The 15301-nt window shown below is 42.8% G+C and overlaps 1 protein-coding gene across 2 annotated transcripts in view; it reads right to left on the reverse strand.

The window, feature by feature from the left end:
* Window positions 1-15301, reverse strand: part of TGFBR3 (transforming growth factor beta receptor 3) — a 295682-nt gene that overhangs the window by 53292 nt on the left and 227089 nt on the right. For both annotated transcript variants that reach the window (XM_075322319.1, XM_075322318.1), the window contains 2 exons: window positions 13152-13451; window positions 3145-3262 (listed from right to left, as the gene is read on the reverse strand). In XM_075322319.1, the coding sequence (XP_075178434.1) occupies window positions 3145-3262; window positions 13152-13451 (418 nt within the window). The remainder of the gene's footprint in view (window positions 1-3144; window positions 3263-13151; window positions 13452-15301) is intronic.

Consider the following 15301-nt stretch of genomic DNA (forward strand, 5'->3'; position numbering starts at 1 on the left):
ACAAAATATAATAATATTTTGCTGCACATAAATGTAATTTCATGTTATGAATGTGTTTCATTACCGGGGACTGGAAAGGCAGAAAAGGTACAACTCCCACTTTACTCTGAAGTTTAAAATATCCGTTAGGAAAAGGGTGGGTCACTAGGGGGCCCTCGGGTCCTTTTAGTATATTTGTGACAGTTCAGGCCTCTGACTACATAGCAAACCTTATTGTTTTACATGGAAAAATAAGCAGCACTTTACAGTACCAGCTAAATGAATAAGATTTATGAAAAAATTAGAATTTTTTCCTTACAGATTTGAACTTTAAAAGGCTTTTTTTCCCCAAATCTGCAGCATGGCAATTCTTTCAGCATTTTTGCAACGTTTTTCATCAATTCCAATGAACAGAAAAATAAGCAAGTAAAAAATGTACCAAAAACACAGCCAGGATTTTACACAACACCCGGTTTTCCAGCAGAAAAGTCTGCTACAGAAGGTGTGCAGAAAGCGTTTGTTCTGCTGTGACTGTTCTTTCCTGAAGGCGTGACCTACATGCACTCTAATGCGGGAGTCACACGGGACGATCTATCGTGCGATCGTACCAGCCCCCGTCGTTTGTGCGTCACGGGAAATTAGTTGCACGTGGCGCACAAAGTCGTTAAACCCCCGTCACACGCACTTACCTGCTGAGCGACGTCGCTGTGGCCGGCGAACATCCACTTCCTGAAGGGGGAGGGACGTTCGACATCACAGCGAAGTCACACAGCAGCCGGCCAATAGAAGCGGAGGGGCTGAGATGAGCGGGACGTAAACATCCCTCCCACCTCCTTCCTTCCGCATTGCCGGCGGGACACAGGTAAGCTGTGTTTATCATTCCCAGGGTGTCACAGAAGAAGAAACGACTTTTTGAAAATGAGCGACGTGTCAACGAGCAACGATAAGGTGAGTATTTTTGCTCGTTCACCGTCGCTCGTAGCGGTCACACGCTACGATATATCAAACGATGCCGATGTGCGTCACTTACAACGTTACCCTGCCGACATATCGCACGATATATCGTCTCGTGTGACGCCCGCATACGGCTATGTGCGCACGTTGCGTAGTGTCCTTGCTGAAAAATCTGCAGCGATTTGGCAGTGCATGTGCGCTTCAAATCGCTGCAGAAAAACTGCATAATGAATGCAGTGTGTCTGCAGCATAGATGGCGATTTCATGCGCTCTGGATGCTGCCTCTCCAATAGACAGAGTGGGAGCAGCATCCAAAGTGCACAAAATAAGTGACGTTACTTTTTTGAGTGCAGCGATTTTGATCAAAATTTCAGCATCCAAATTGCTGCGCTCTCACACACAACGTGCAGATGGATTATGCACAATCTTCATAGATTGTGCTGGGGACGCAGGACGCATGCATTTACGTTGCAGTGAAATATGCAGCATAAACGCATAAAATTACGCAATGTGCGCACATAGCCTTACGCTAAAAGATCAGATGTGCCAAGGCCTTTGTGTCACACAGGGTTTAGCTCAGAACTCAATGAGTGTCACAGCAGCATCTGACCCTGTTCACACAGCAGGATCTAACACTACACTCTAGGTCTCTTGTTAGGCTTCTGAATTTCTCAGACTTGCTCGGGCGACGACCAACCTGTGTTCTTTTTGGTTGGTCAAACTTGCAGGAGTTAGGTTCTGCTAGCCTGGTGATTGTCTCTGGAGTCACATGTTGTGACAGACCTATCACCGCTACTGCCTGTCCTTTTTAAGATGGTGGATTTGATCCTCCTATGCCAATTATAGCTTGTTGTGATACCGGTCCTTGTGCTGTTGTGTTTCTGGAGATCTTCCATGCATTATTTGTGCGTTGTGAAAATATTCTCATTGCCTATTTCCTCCCTGTTCTTTATTTCCCCCTGAGAACGTATTGTCTATACCTGTGTGTGCTTGCAGTGAGTTTGAGTTTTTGTTTTTCCCTGTCTGTCTTTTGATGGTGAAAAGGTCTAGACCACCAGCCTAGCCCTGCTCCCTGTCAGCCCTGTTCTAATACCCCCTCTCCCCCACGGCCCTCCCCAGGTGTGGGGGAGAAGGGGTATTAGAATAGGGCTGGCCAGGAGCAGGGCTAGGCTGGCGGGCCAGACCTCTTCACCATCAAAAGTACCTCTGGGATAAGGGACAGCTGGGGCCCCCCTACCTTGACAGCCAGTCTAGGAGCCTCGATCCCCAGTTATCCCCTTACTGCGCACTTTGGCTAATCATCACAACAAGGAATGGTATTGACTATGATGTTGTGTTTGGGATGAAAGGGCCTCAGAGTTGCATATGGATGGACACTGAAAGTTAGTGGTCAGACGGCTTAGGATTTATTTTTTATTGTAATGTCCTTGTTTTACAGTGTGCTTTGGATAACAAAACGCATTGTAGCTATTCTAAACCTAATGCACAGAGTTCTTCTGTCAATCATCTTATCCATAAGATGTTGAGACAGTGAGCTCCAGAATGATCACAATATGTGCATTAAAATTTATATACATTGTTGTGATTTTGTTTGGATTACAACCCTTTAATACTTTCCTGCCCCGGACGGAGTAATCAAAATGGTTCCATAGTAACACAGTGTTTGATAAACAAAAGGACGCAACTAATCTACTCTTCACTTTGATCACTTTGTTATAAATTGAAGAAATGAATGCACCAACTCATTGGTTAGTATAAGCCATCTGTGCGGCCGGTCTGCACATTATAATTATATGACACAGACTTTACAACAAACCTTTTTTTGGCCCTATATCAATTCTTATTGCTGTAGAATTCAACAAGCAAAGCTATAAATATACAAATTAGTGAATGATGATTATTAATTGCATCTTCATAGATTACAACATTAAACAGTTAAGGAACTCACTACCCTTCTACACAAAATTCAATGACATCCCCATTTAAGGATATCTTTAGTACCGAAATGTTTACATCAAGTTAAATCCTATGGACCAAATATTTTAAGCATGTTATACCATCTTATAATGTCTGCACAGCCGGCTGGTGTATACATTGGCCTTGTGCGCTTGTACTTGGGTGAGAAAATGGTTTTCTCTTACAGAATTGGTTATGTATATGAAGAGGGGTCGGGGAGAATATTTAGGAAAGTGAAAGGATGCACTGGATTACCTGGAGGTTTGTCCATTGAGACCACAGCCAAAGGCATTGTGAGCGTTTTTTTGTTGTCTATCATGACCATGATCATGCTGCTGTCGAGAGAAATGCAAGCTTCATCGGGACGTATGCACTGGAAAAAAAATATGCAAGATCAGAGAGGTATTCATAGCGGACGTTCAGTATCTTCAGCATTGTCAGACTGACCTGGAACATGGATAGAACAGGACGTATTGCCATTCAACTAGCCGGCCAAAGATAAGATTTAGCTGCAGAATACTAAATGTAATAATTGCAGACTAGTCAGAAACTATAAGTATCAGAATGTCTTCCTCACGCGGTCTACAGAAAACTGATCCATTGGGAGGGATTGCATTTTGGAAAATCTCGTTCACAATGCTGATACTTTAATACACAGCAGATTTTCTATCAAAATCCAGATGGAAAATCAGCTACGTATCTGCCCCGTCTAGAAATATCCAAAGAGGGAACCAAGAGGTTAGACATCTCACCAAGGAGGGAATCGTCTCAGGAGTTCTGAATGCTAAATGTGTCCTGTTACAAAGAAAGTCTTTCGCAACCCTGACATTTTGGATTCCATATTTCATCATAAATTTTCTATATTTTTTTTTTAAATTTGAGGTTGAAATCCTCTTTTAGGCTGATTTCACACAAATCATTTTTTGCAAAGTAATAATGTAGTTTACCAGTTATTTTTCATTGCGTTATTTAATCACAGCACTGGCTTCATTATTGGACTTGAAACAATCTAGAAAAAACTTATAACATTACAAAAGTAACATAATAAAAGACAACCGCCCCCTCCAAAAAAAAAAATAAATGGGAAAAAAAACACTATAAAAGTCCATGAAACGCAATGCATTTTTTACAAGTAGTTATAAACAATGGAGAATATGGAGGATAAGGAGGACAAAATTATGAGACCTGAAGAATGCAGCTCAGAATAAAATTAAAGTATAAAATAAACTCATAAGTCATGAGACAGGACCCTTTAAAGGGAACCTGTCAGGTGCAATATGCGCCCAGTACCACGAGCAGTTCTGGGTACATATTTCTAATCCCTGCCTAACTGTCCCTGTATACACTAGCATAGATAAAGAGATCTTTAAAAAAAGTATTTCTAAAGATCCTTTATGATATGCTAATAAGCGCAGGGACTAGTCGCAAGGGCGTTAGTTGCTGCGCTCATTCCGCTCTCTTAGCATGTTCACACGCCACCAGGGGCGTGCTAACATGCTATTCAAAGCCCATTGCTCAGCGTCATCATCAACTCATGTACCTGTGTCTGTTGCACCACCTCAGAACGCTGTGCTTAGGGTTAGTGTGCATGATCAGAAATGCCCAAACTTTCGGTCATGCGCACTACACCAGTTTGAAGTCAGAACGCGTACACTCAGCTTCATAGTGCGCATGATCGTAAAGTCTGGGGACTTCTGATCATGCTGAGATGAAAACCAGCGTCAGCCGTGGTGACAGCAGAGAGGTGAGTGACCATACCTCTATCGCTGTGCATTCATTAGCCCACAGGGGCATGTTAACATGCTATGAGGGCCGACTAGCTAAGAGAACTAACGCCCTTGCGACTAGTTGCTGGCCTCATTAGCATATTATAAAGGATCTTTAGAAACACTTTTTCTAAAGATCTCTTTATCTATGCTACTATAGGCTGGGACTGCTAGGTAGGGATTAGAAATATGCACCCAGAACCGCTCTCGGTCCTGGGAGCATACAGGACCTGACAGGTTCCATTTCATGGGTGGATATTGACTTTTAGAATTGCTCCATCTTATAGGTGTCACTATAGTTCCTGCTCTTTTTCTCTCTGAATAGTCTATTTACATATTTAAATTCCCAGAGGAGCATTGCATCACCTATCAATGTCATTGTGCTCTCCACATGGTGAACCTTTGCGCCAAAGAACCCCTGTCAGAGGCCTTTCACCAGCTAAATCAGACTTCCTCCTTTGCACTGATGAGGAGCAAACACCCTGAAACATGTCTGCAAATAGTTTCTTGTTTGCCTAACTAATACAGCAAAGCTCGTTAAAGAGTCAATATTGTCGTTTTTGATTGCTACCTAGAATAAGTTGAATTAGGGTACCTTCACACTTAGCGATGCAGCAGCGATCCGACCAGCGATCTGACCTGGTCAGGATCGCTGCTGCATCGCTACATGGTCGCTGGTGAGCTGTCAAACAGGCAGATCTCACCAGCGACCAGTGAACAGCCCCCAGCCAGCAGCGACGTGCAAGCGACGCTGCACTTGCACGGAGCCGCCGTCTGGAAGCTGCGGAGACTGGTAACTAAGGTAAACATCGGGTATGGTTACCCGATGTTTACATTAGTTACCAGCGCACACCGCTTAGCTGTGTGTGCAGGGAGCAGGGAGCCGCGCACACTGAGCGCTGGCTCCTTGCTCTCCTAGCTACAGTACACATCGGGTTAATTAACCCGATGTGTAATGCAGCTACATGTGCAGAGAGCAGGGAGCTGCGCACACTGAGCGCTGGCTCCTTGCTCTCCTAGCTACAGTACACATCGGGTTAATTAACCCGATGTGTACAGGAGCTACATGTGCAGAGAGCCGGAGCCGGCAGCACAGGCAGCGTGAGAGCTGCAGAGGCTGGTAACTAAGGTAAATATCGGGTAACCACCTTGGTTACCCGATGTTTATCTTGGTTACAGCTTACCTCAGCTGTCAGACGCCGGCTCCTGCTCCCTGCTCGCTTCATTTGTCGCTCTCTCGCTGTCACACACAGCGATCTGTGTGTCACAGTGGGAGAGCGCCTTTGAAGAAAACGAACCAGGGCTGTGTGTAACGAGCAGTGATCTCGCAGCAGGGGCCAGATCGCTGCTCAGTGTCACACACAGCGAGATCGCTAATGAGGTCACTGCTGCGTCACAAAAAGCGTGACTCAGCAGCGATCTCGGCAGTGAGCTCGCTGTGTGTGAAGCACCCCTTAGCGTTCTTGTCCACTTCCTCTGTGTAGAGGTTATTCAAATAAAATGGTGGAAACACATGGTGGAACGAGGTAACTAATTCCTATTTACAGCCATGAATAAAAGTATCCAGTGCCCAAAACCGAGCTAATTGATTTATTTGGTTGTCACTCTACTTGAATACACCAGTCAGGTATCAAACTTGTTGAAGGGTAGTGAAACGTCTTGATAAAAGCCAGTCATGTCTTACATTCTCAATCCAGGTCCCTGGAGTCGGGGCTTGCTGTGAAATATAATCCACCTCTTGTGTTCTCCTAACTCAAATGAGGCAAAACACACTTCTGAACACAAGTAACCCGACACAAATAATTGTCCGTGTCTCTACTTGACTTTAGTAGCATGAAAAACCACTTAAGATAACCACCATTCAGACCTATTGGATCTTTCTGGATTTTCCTGACACTCACACAACAAACGGCTTTTCTTGCCTGTTACAGTGTAAATGCTCATCACATGATTCTTGGAAATGGAAGTGAAAAGCAAAGCTTGGCCCTAGACTGTACGAGGCAGAGTGCCACGAGGACATGCTGAGCTATTAATTGTCCGCAGAGAACTAAAGAATTAATTAAGAATTAAGGAAACTAAGTACGGGCAAGTAAAGGGCAATCTGAGCACAAGGTGTCCTTTATTCAGAGGGTGAGCTGAGCTACAATGTCTTAGCAAGTTAGCAGTAGACCTTGAGAGTTTTTGGAAAAAAAAATGTTTTACAAAATAGATAAATGAAAATCATATAAAGTTTTATATCTATTATTGGCAGTTATTAATTAGAAGATAGACCCAAAATAGTGACCATACTCATTAGACAGAACATGTTGACGGATTAACAATGAACAATTGTCTCATGAGTGATCTCTTTATCTGTAGCTACATAGATTTTAGTTCATTACGATACCATAACTCCTAGACCGCAGGCTTGCTGTCTGGGTGTTGTACTCAACACCGATCTCTCCTTCACCCCCCATATACAATCTCTCACCCGCTCTTGTCTCTAGCACCTCAAGAACATCTCTAGAATCCGCTCCTCTCTAACCATGGAAACTACAAAAACCCTCACTGTGGCACTGATCCAGTCCCACCTTGACTACTGCAATTTTCTATTAATTGGTCTCTCCTAACTAGACTTTCCCCTCTCCAGTCCATCCTTAACGCTACTGCCAGGGTCACCTTTCCGGCTAATCGTTACTTGGATGCTTCTGCTCTGTGCCAGTCATTGCATTGGCTGCCCATATATCACAGGATCCAATTCAAACTGCTTGTTCTCACCCACAAAGCTCTCCACAGTGCGACACACCCTACCTCTCCACCCTTAACTCTGTCTATCACCCTACCCTTTCTCTACGTTCCACAAATGCCTTTCGACTAACATCCACACTAATTTGAAACGCCCAATCCTGGCTTCAAGACTTCTTGCGAGCTGTACCAATCCTCTGTATTGCTCTACCCCAAGAAACTAGGACGAACCACAACTTACTCAGCTTCAGACGCTCCCTAAAACACATTTTTAGGGTGGCCCATCACCCTCCCTAATCGAATTCAATTCATATAGTGTTACGTCACCGCCGGAGTCTGCTCCAGCGACTTCTGCTCCGATCGCGAGGCGACGCCGTGTTCCTGCCGTGGATGGTGCTGGTGATGGGAGAGAAGTCGATGCCAGCGGCACCAGTGGGCGCAGGCTCCGATCATCCACTGGGCTGGGTTAGCTTGGGATCTGCAGTACCGCTGGCTGACTGTGGGTGGCATGTGTCTTCCAGCTGAAGTTGCCAGCGTTCAGCTACAGCCAATGGGAAGACACCACACCCTTCTTATTTCCCCTCCTGTCACATGATTACTGCCAGATATAGTTCTGATTTTCCTGGCTCCTGTTACGTCCTATTCTGTTGGTGATTCCTGCGTTGACTTCTGCGTGTTTTTGACTACCCTTCTGCCTACTGTTTTTGTACCTTGCTGCCCGACCCGGATCTGACCTCTGCTACGTTTGCTGACTACGTCACTGCCTGCCGATTCTGTCCCTGTTCCGCAATTCCTGGTTTGACCCTGCCTGACTACTACTCTCATCGGACTGCAGCCTTCCACAGGTAGTGATCTCCAGGGTCCTGTGTAATTCCAAATCCCTGTATAGGGGTTAAAGGGTTTCAGGGTTCTGGGGGTCCTACTTGGTGAGTGGCTTCCCTCTAGCCTCCCCTTTACAGCCCATCTGAGTCTGTGGATCCAGGCAGGCGTTACATTTAGTCCCTCCACGACTTCTCAGAACATAACTCCACGTCAAACTCTATCGCGCTCAAAAGCATTACAAAGATTGGCTGGTGACTGGCTCATGCAGCCTTTATCTAGCACCCATTTCTTTGAGATGGCTGGATTGTTGTTGTAAATAGGCACTTGTACCTTGTCCCCCCACCTCATTGTAGATTGTAAGCTCTTACGAGCAGAGTTGTTATTATTTTTGCCCTAATTATTGTATCTTCTATAACTGTTACTTATATATGAACCTCTGAATTGTAAAGCGCTGCAAAATATGTTGGCACTATAGAAATAAAGATTATTATTGCAGGCATAATCCTTGAAATAATGTAAATCTTAAAAGACAAAGAAGAAACGCTGAACAGCCTTTGAACAAACTTTCATCTAAGGAAAGAATGTCCGTGAACAAGAGATCTTTCACAAAAATAAAAGATGTTTCATCCGACTATTAGACAAAAAATTCAAAAGTGGACGACTTTGTTTCAGACGATGAGCGTATGTTCCAGTTTAAATGAAGAGTAACTAAACTTTCTTTAAAATTTAATTTTTCTAGTGGGCCAGTGCTCCCCATCCTTTGGCTCGAGAGTCACATGTGGCTCATGGGTCCATGTTTTGTGGCTCGTGGCTGTCTACCTAGTTGGTGCATTAGCAACAAGTGTAGTATACAGCTATGAAGAGCAGGTCTCCAGATGGTGATTTTCTGAGTATCTCTGCACTGGGTATTGGGGTGGGGGGTGATTAACATGCTACATTGGAGATACAATGATTATACCAGTTAGACAGGTGAGTATGCTTCAAGTAGGAATGCTTAATTGGGGGTAAAGTGGGTACTTTTGGATGTAAGTATCCTGTCTAAAAGGGAAGGGGCACAAGGTCAAAATGTGATTTTTTTTTTTTGGGGAGAAGTGTTGGGTGTCATTGCATCAGCTTATCGGTGTCACTACTGTGAGGGGAGCAGGCACTAAATCTGGCTTATAACCATGTCTAAGAACTGAATGTGGCTCTCACAGTAAGACATTTTGTGGGTTACTGCTTTAGGCATTGCAAAATTATTAATTTTTGTAATATACTTCATTACTCACTATGCTGCAGTATTTTTTCAATGCCCACTACCTACTCTTTTAGAAGCTCCTTTCAACTGCTGCTGAACAAGAATTCAAATATTCAAACAGTTGATGTACAGGAATATTGCTTTCTCAGTACAGTAATTTTGAGCAGAAAGACCCAAATTGGGAAAGTTCTGTACTTAGATTATTTGAAAATAGTGTGTGGACTCTTGCTGGACAGCAATTGAAAGCAGCTTCTGAAGGAGTATAAACTTGGTAATAAAACAAGATTGCGGCATGAGGTTTTATAGGGAAGGAAGCAAAATAAGGAAATAAAATATAATACAAAAAATTATAAGTTTGCAATTCCTGAAGGATAATAATCAAATGAAGAAAAAAAAACTTAGCTACTTTGTTCCCGAGGCAGAGCTGTGTGCAGGAAGCTGTAAGGCGGCACACAGAGTTTATGACGTCGAAGTGGCAAGAGCTCTATGTGCTGCCAAACAGTGGTTCAAAAAGAGAATACCTTCATACTATGCACTGCAATGAACATGCAACATGACATCAGTAGGGTTCCTACCTAAGGATCTGTACTACTTAGAGGTTGTATAGAGCTGTTAGACTGCTTTTTGAGCATAAGGCCTACATTAAAATAAAAAATATGTACTGGGTGGATTGAGGCCATGGTCTCAATGTAAACTACTAGTGCATGTAACAATTTGTTTAGCTTGTGGCAAATTTGGCTATATTTTAAAATGAATGCCCAACACAACAATTAATTTTAGACACAAGCGGTGCGTACACCAAAGTGTCCCATCAAACTTTCATAGTGTCTGCAGACAGTGAGCATGAAATACTGGAGGCTTATCAGCATTATTTTCTGCCAGGAATAGGTGATGACAGTGTAGTCGCATGGATTCCCTTAACTAAGAAGCAAAAAGCAGAAGGAAAAAACATAAGTCGGGTTTTGGAAATCTGGCACTTGAAAAATGATGAAGTTTTTACCCTTTGCTCTGCTAAATCCAGGACAGGGTTCTGTTTTCCGTTCGCTATGTTGGAAAGGTTAATGTGTGAGCATTAATTACCCTCGTCTGTCAAATAAAACAAGGTAAATAACTTAAAAGTAAAGCTAAGACAGAAAATATGCTGGCAAATGGGACAGGCTTTCATTAATCTAAGGTGATTTAAAATGATATCTGATGTCTTTTACTGACATTTCCGAATACGTTAATACTGTAAGGCCACGTGCACATGTTGAGTGTTTGGTGAGTTTTTTTACATCACTATTTGTAAGCCAAAACCAGGAGTGGGTGAATAATACAGAAGTGGTGCCCGTGTTTCTATTATACTTTTCCTTTGATTGTTCTCCTTGTGATTTTGGCTTATAAATCCGGAGGTAAAAAAACTCACCAAATACTCAACATGTTGTGCACATGGCCTTACATCTTTATTTTTCCAATAGAGCCAGATAGACTAAACTCAATAAGAACATATAGGAAAAAATAGAGAATAAATATGTACCTATATATGACCCCCAGATGAAGCATTTGGTGCGAAACGAGTGTCGGGAGGGGTGGTCACTACCTGTTTTCTCCACAGGTATGTATAATTGTCTTTTGTACTTAATTTAGGCATAGGTCTCTTCGGTGTCTAGATTTATATATGATCATTCCCACTGTGGCATTAATAATGATTACCATTACTGTTCATTTTATTATTTACCTGGACGTCGCTTTATGCTTATGTGAAGCATATATTGTGTGGAATATATATATATATATATATATATATATACATAGATACATACATACAGATGCCCAGGTGTTCCCAGCTTTAGCCTCACTGTTTGCTGCCTAATTTTTTTTTTACATGTTTTTACAATTTTTTGGTTCAATAAAGATTTTTTTTTGTTATTTACTTGGTCTTTGGTCAATTTTATTGGTGCTATATTTGATATGTCACCAGGCCACAGTTATATTGATTGTGGATTTAGGTGTGGTTTTATATACAATAAATGGGAGTAGTTATTAGGGTTGTCCTGGATTAGAAAACATGGCTGCTTCTTTTTTTTTTTTCAGAAATAGTGGTACATCTGCTCACAAGTTATATATGGTATTGCAGCTCTGAACTACTAGCTGCATTATGCAATAACAATAGTATTGTTATTACCAATGAGTGAGCACTACCATGCTCAGGTACTCGGTACTCGTAACTAGTGATGAGTGGGCACTACTATGCTCAGGTGCTCGCTACTCATAACTAGTAATGAGTGAGTACTACCATGCTTAGGTGTTCAGTATTTGTAACTAGTGATGAGCGAGCACTACCATGCTTAGGTGCTCGGTATTCGTAATGAGCAGTCAGACAATCAGATGTGTGTGACTCGAGTACCCAAGTATAATGGAAGTCAACAGCAAACTCCAGCATTTTTCCGGAGGAATATGCTTGAGTTTCCCATTGAGCTCCACTATACACGACACTCGCCCATCCAAGTGTCCTACTGCTCATTAGGAGTGCTCTCTCATTACTAGTTACAAGTACCGAGCACCTGAGCATGGTAGTGCTCCCACATCACTAATTGCTATGCAATGTTGTCATGGAACTTCTATGGACAATAGTCCAACTGTCACTGTCGGTGACGACCCATATTGCGATAACAAAGTCATTACAGGAGGTCATTAACAGCTAAGCACGGGGCATTAGATGGGCGATCTGAAGGGTGAATGGACAGCGGTGGGTTACAATGTATTATATTGTTATCAGATTGCTGAAAAGTGGTTTTGTAAGTGGAGCTAAGTCCCCATACACATCGGACTAACACCCTCCAACCCTGCCGATATCGACGGGTTCGACATACAGTTTAATGTTTATAGGGGCCCCAAACAGCTGATATTGGGGAAGATTAAGGATCCGCCATGTTCGATTTTGGGCTGCCGATCTTTTTGTTTTCTAGTGATAAGCCGCTACCAAAGATATCGGAAAAAGGGGGGACTTGCCAGACTTTGGTAATCGTCTGGGCACTGAAGAAACTTTCTGGTACCTCCTGAAAACCAACCTCCTCCACCATTTTTGTTGTCATGCGGCTGTCCTCAGCACAACAGAAGGTGTGAATAGCCGTGATTTGCATGACACAATCTCAATTTTTCTTTTTGAAAGTTTTAAAATTTGGGAAGTGCGAGCAAAACTGAGTTCTGTGTTAAAAAAAAAATGTGACCTCATATTATAACCATCTAAAAATTTGTCAAGATATTTTCTAATCTACAACATAGAAACGACATGCTAATCAGTTGTGATGCCTACAGCCCACATTTCCCATGAATTAACCCCATTACCTAGAGGAACATATCTCTGTTAATATTTTTCTATGCCTCTTTCGAAAGCAAAGCTAAACATATGATTGATGGTAAAAGCCAAGCCCTCAGCTTCCTGTGCCCTAGTTTTTACAAATGTGTTGGCGATCCACTACGGAGTCTGGTTTATGTATCGGGTGAATCTTCAACAAAGGAATTTTATAAAATAAAAGAATATTGTCTCTGAGCTATTAGTGTTAAGCTTCTGAGAGGAGGTTATCTGTGTGTTTGACCGGCGAGTGGAGGAGTTCACCGAACCGTCACATTTGTCTTGTTAATTGGTAGCTGACCCGAAAAGCTGCACATTTACCAGTGACCTCAAGTCCTTAAAGAAGATGACAAATGGGATAAAGGGGCCTGATGCTCACCTTGGGCAGACGGTCCATTGCTCTATCACTATTTGTGCATAGAGTCAATTCGCACTGAAGGAAAACCAAAGACGTGTTAAAGATAGATTTAAACATGAAACTGAACCGCTTTCTCTCCGTCTGTTCTTGTAGCGTTGGATCGTTCATATGGTTGACTTTGTAAAACTTCACGGTGTCATCTGTAGGACATATGTTCTCAATGATGGTATGTACGGTGGAAGAGTCCACATTGGAGGAGGAAGAGACAAAGCAGGTGTGGATGACGAAACCTAAATTTTTCTCAACTTTGGTTACCGAGACCTGTAAAATGAAAAAAGGAAATGATTGGAATTTTTATGAACTGTCAGAGAAATAACTTAATAAGTGAAAATATAGCAAACAGCTTAATCGTAAGTTGTAGAATGTAGAAATTGCCTTTGTAAGCCTTGCAGGACTTCTCAGCAATCTCTTGTAAGAACGGTAAATGGACTGTGAAATAGTTCAAGAATGGACAATGCAAACCCACGATGAATGTAGGAGAGCGGTAAAACAGAAGGTTATCAGGGAGGTATGTCAGGAATGTGGAAATGCGCACATGATTTCTTGCACCATTAGTGATGGTACAAATAATTGTAATGTCTTATTATGTGTTCTGAAGGAGTAGGAGTGAAACCAAAATGTAAAAAAGTGACCAAATCATGACATCCTCAGTAAACATTCACATATATCTACCCAAAACTCAAGGATGACTAGATCTCTTCTAGTGCTACATGTTTTATATAGACAAGGCTTTGGTGGTGGGACTTTTCTGATCCAGCAACAGCCATGTGGAAATAAGATTCACTATACAGTATCTCCCGTACCGCCGATCACCAGACATCAAACAGGCGGTTCTACATCAACTATAATCTTTGCACCGAAAAAAAAGACTCACCGAAAATACATTTTGAGATATAACTACACATGACTTATCCACTTGGGATTTTCCACATTGCAAAGAATGAAAATCATCAGCATAAACTGTTCAATAGCTACAGCATTGGTTAATTTCCACTGTGGATTTTCTTTGTATGAAACTTTATAACCTGAAAATCCACACTGTGTCCACCTCATGTGTGCGCTTACTTTGATTAGATTTGTTAACGTTCGATGGAAAGGAATATAGAGGTGTGTTCACACAGGCAGTAAATTTACTCCTCAAATAACACCAATGTAGAATCTGTATATCTCATATGTACCTGTTAGGGATTTTAGGTGGTATTTCTCATGGGCAAAATAATTATAACCTTATACTATTAATTAAACCTGTGTCGGGAACCTTAAAGAGGTTGTCCACTACTTTGACATTGATGGCTTATCCTTAAGATAGATCATCAATGTCTGATCAGCTGGGATCTGACATGCCACACCCCTGCCAAGTAGCTGTTCTCGGTCCTGGCGGCAGCAGCAGGTAGCTGGAAATGCTCTGTTCAGGAGGTGCTCTGTTTTCTGATAGCGGCCGCGGACGGGTACTGCCATCCGCATCCTATTGATTAGAATGGGAGTCAGATGTGCAGCAACTGGCCGCTGCCTCTATCAGAAGATAGATCAGCTCTGGAACTGAGTATTTCCGGCCTCCTGCTGCCGCTGCTGGGACCGAGAGCAGCTGATCTGCCGGGATGAGGCATGTCGGACCCAGCCGATCAGACATTGATGACCTATCCTAAGGATAAGCCATCAATGTCAAAGTAATGGACAACTCCTTTAAAGAGGTTATTCACTACTTTTACACTGATGACCTATCTTTACGTTAGGTCATTAATGTATTTTCGGTTTGGGTCCAACATGCCGCACCCCTGCCGATCAGATGTTTATGGTCCAGGCGGCGACAGCAGCAGACAGGCAGAAATACTCCATTCCGGAGCTGTCTCCTGAGAGCTGCAGCCGGGTACTACACATCCGCCTCCTATTCCAATCAATTGGAGGCAGATGTGCAGTATCCGGCCGCTGCCACTCTCAGTTCACGGGGCAGTCCGGGACTGAGCATTTCCAGCCACCAGCCACCGCCATCTATACTAAGAACAGCTGAATACTAGGAATAGCTGATCGGCAGTGGTGTCGGGGGTCGGACTCTGGTCGATCAAGCATTGATGACATTTTTTCCGCATTTGATAAGGGAAGGTCACCACTTT

This window comes from Anomaloglossus baeobatrachus, chromosome 8 (genome assembly GCF_048569485.1).
Source record: "Anomaloglossus baeobatrachus isolate aAnoBae1 chromosome 8, aAnoBae1.hap1, whole genome shotgun sequence".
In the NCBI taxonomy this organism is placed as follows: Eukaryota; Metazoa; Chordata; class Amphibia; order Anura; family Aromobatidae; genus Anomaloglossus; species Anomaloglossus baeobatrachus.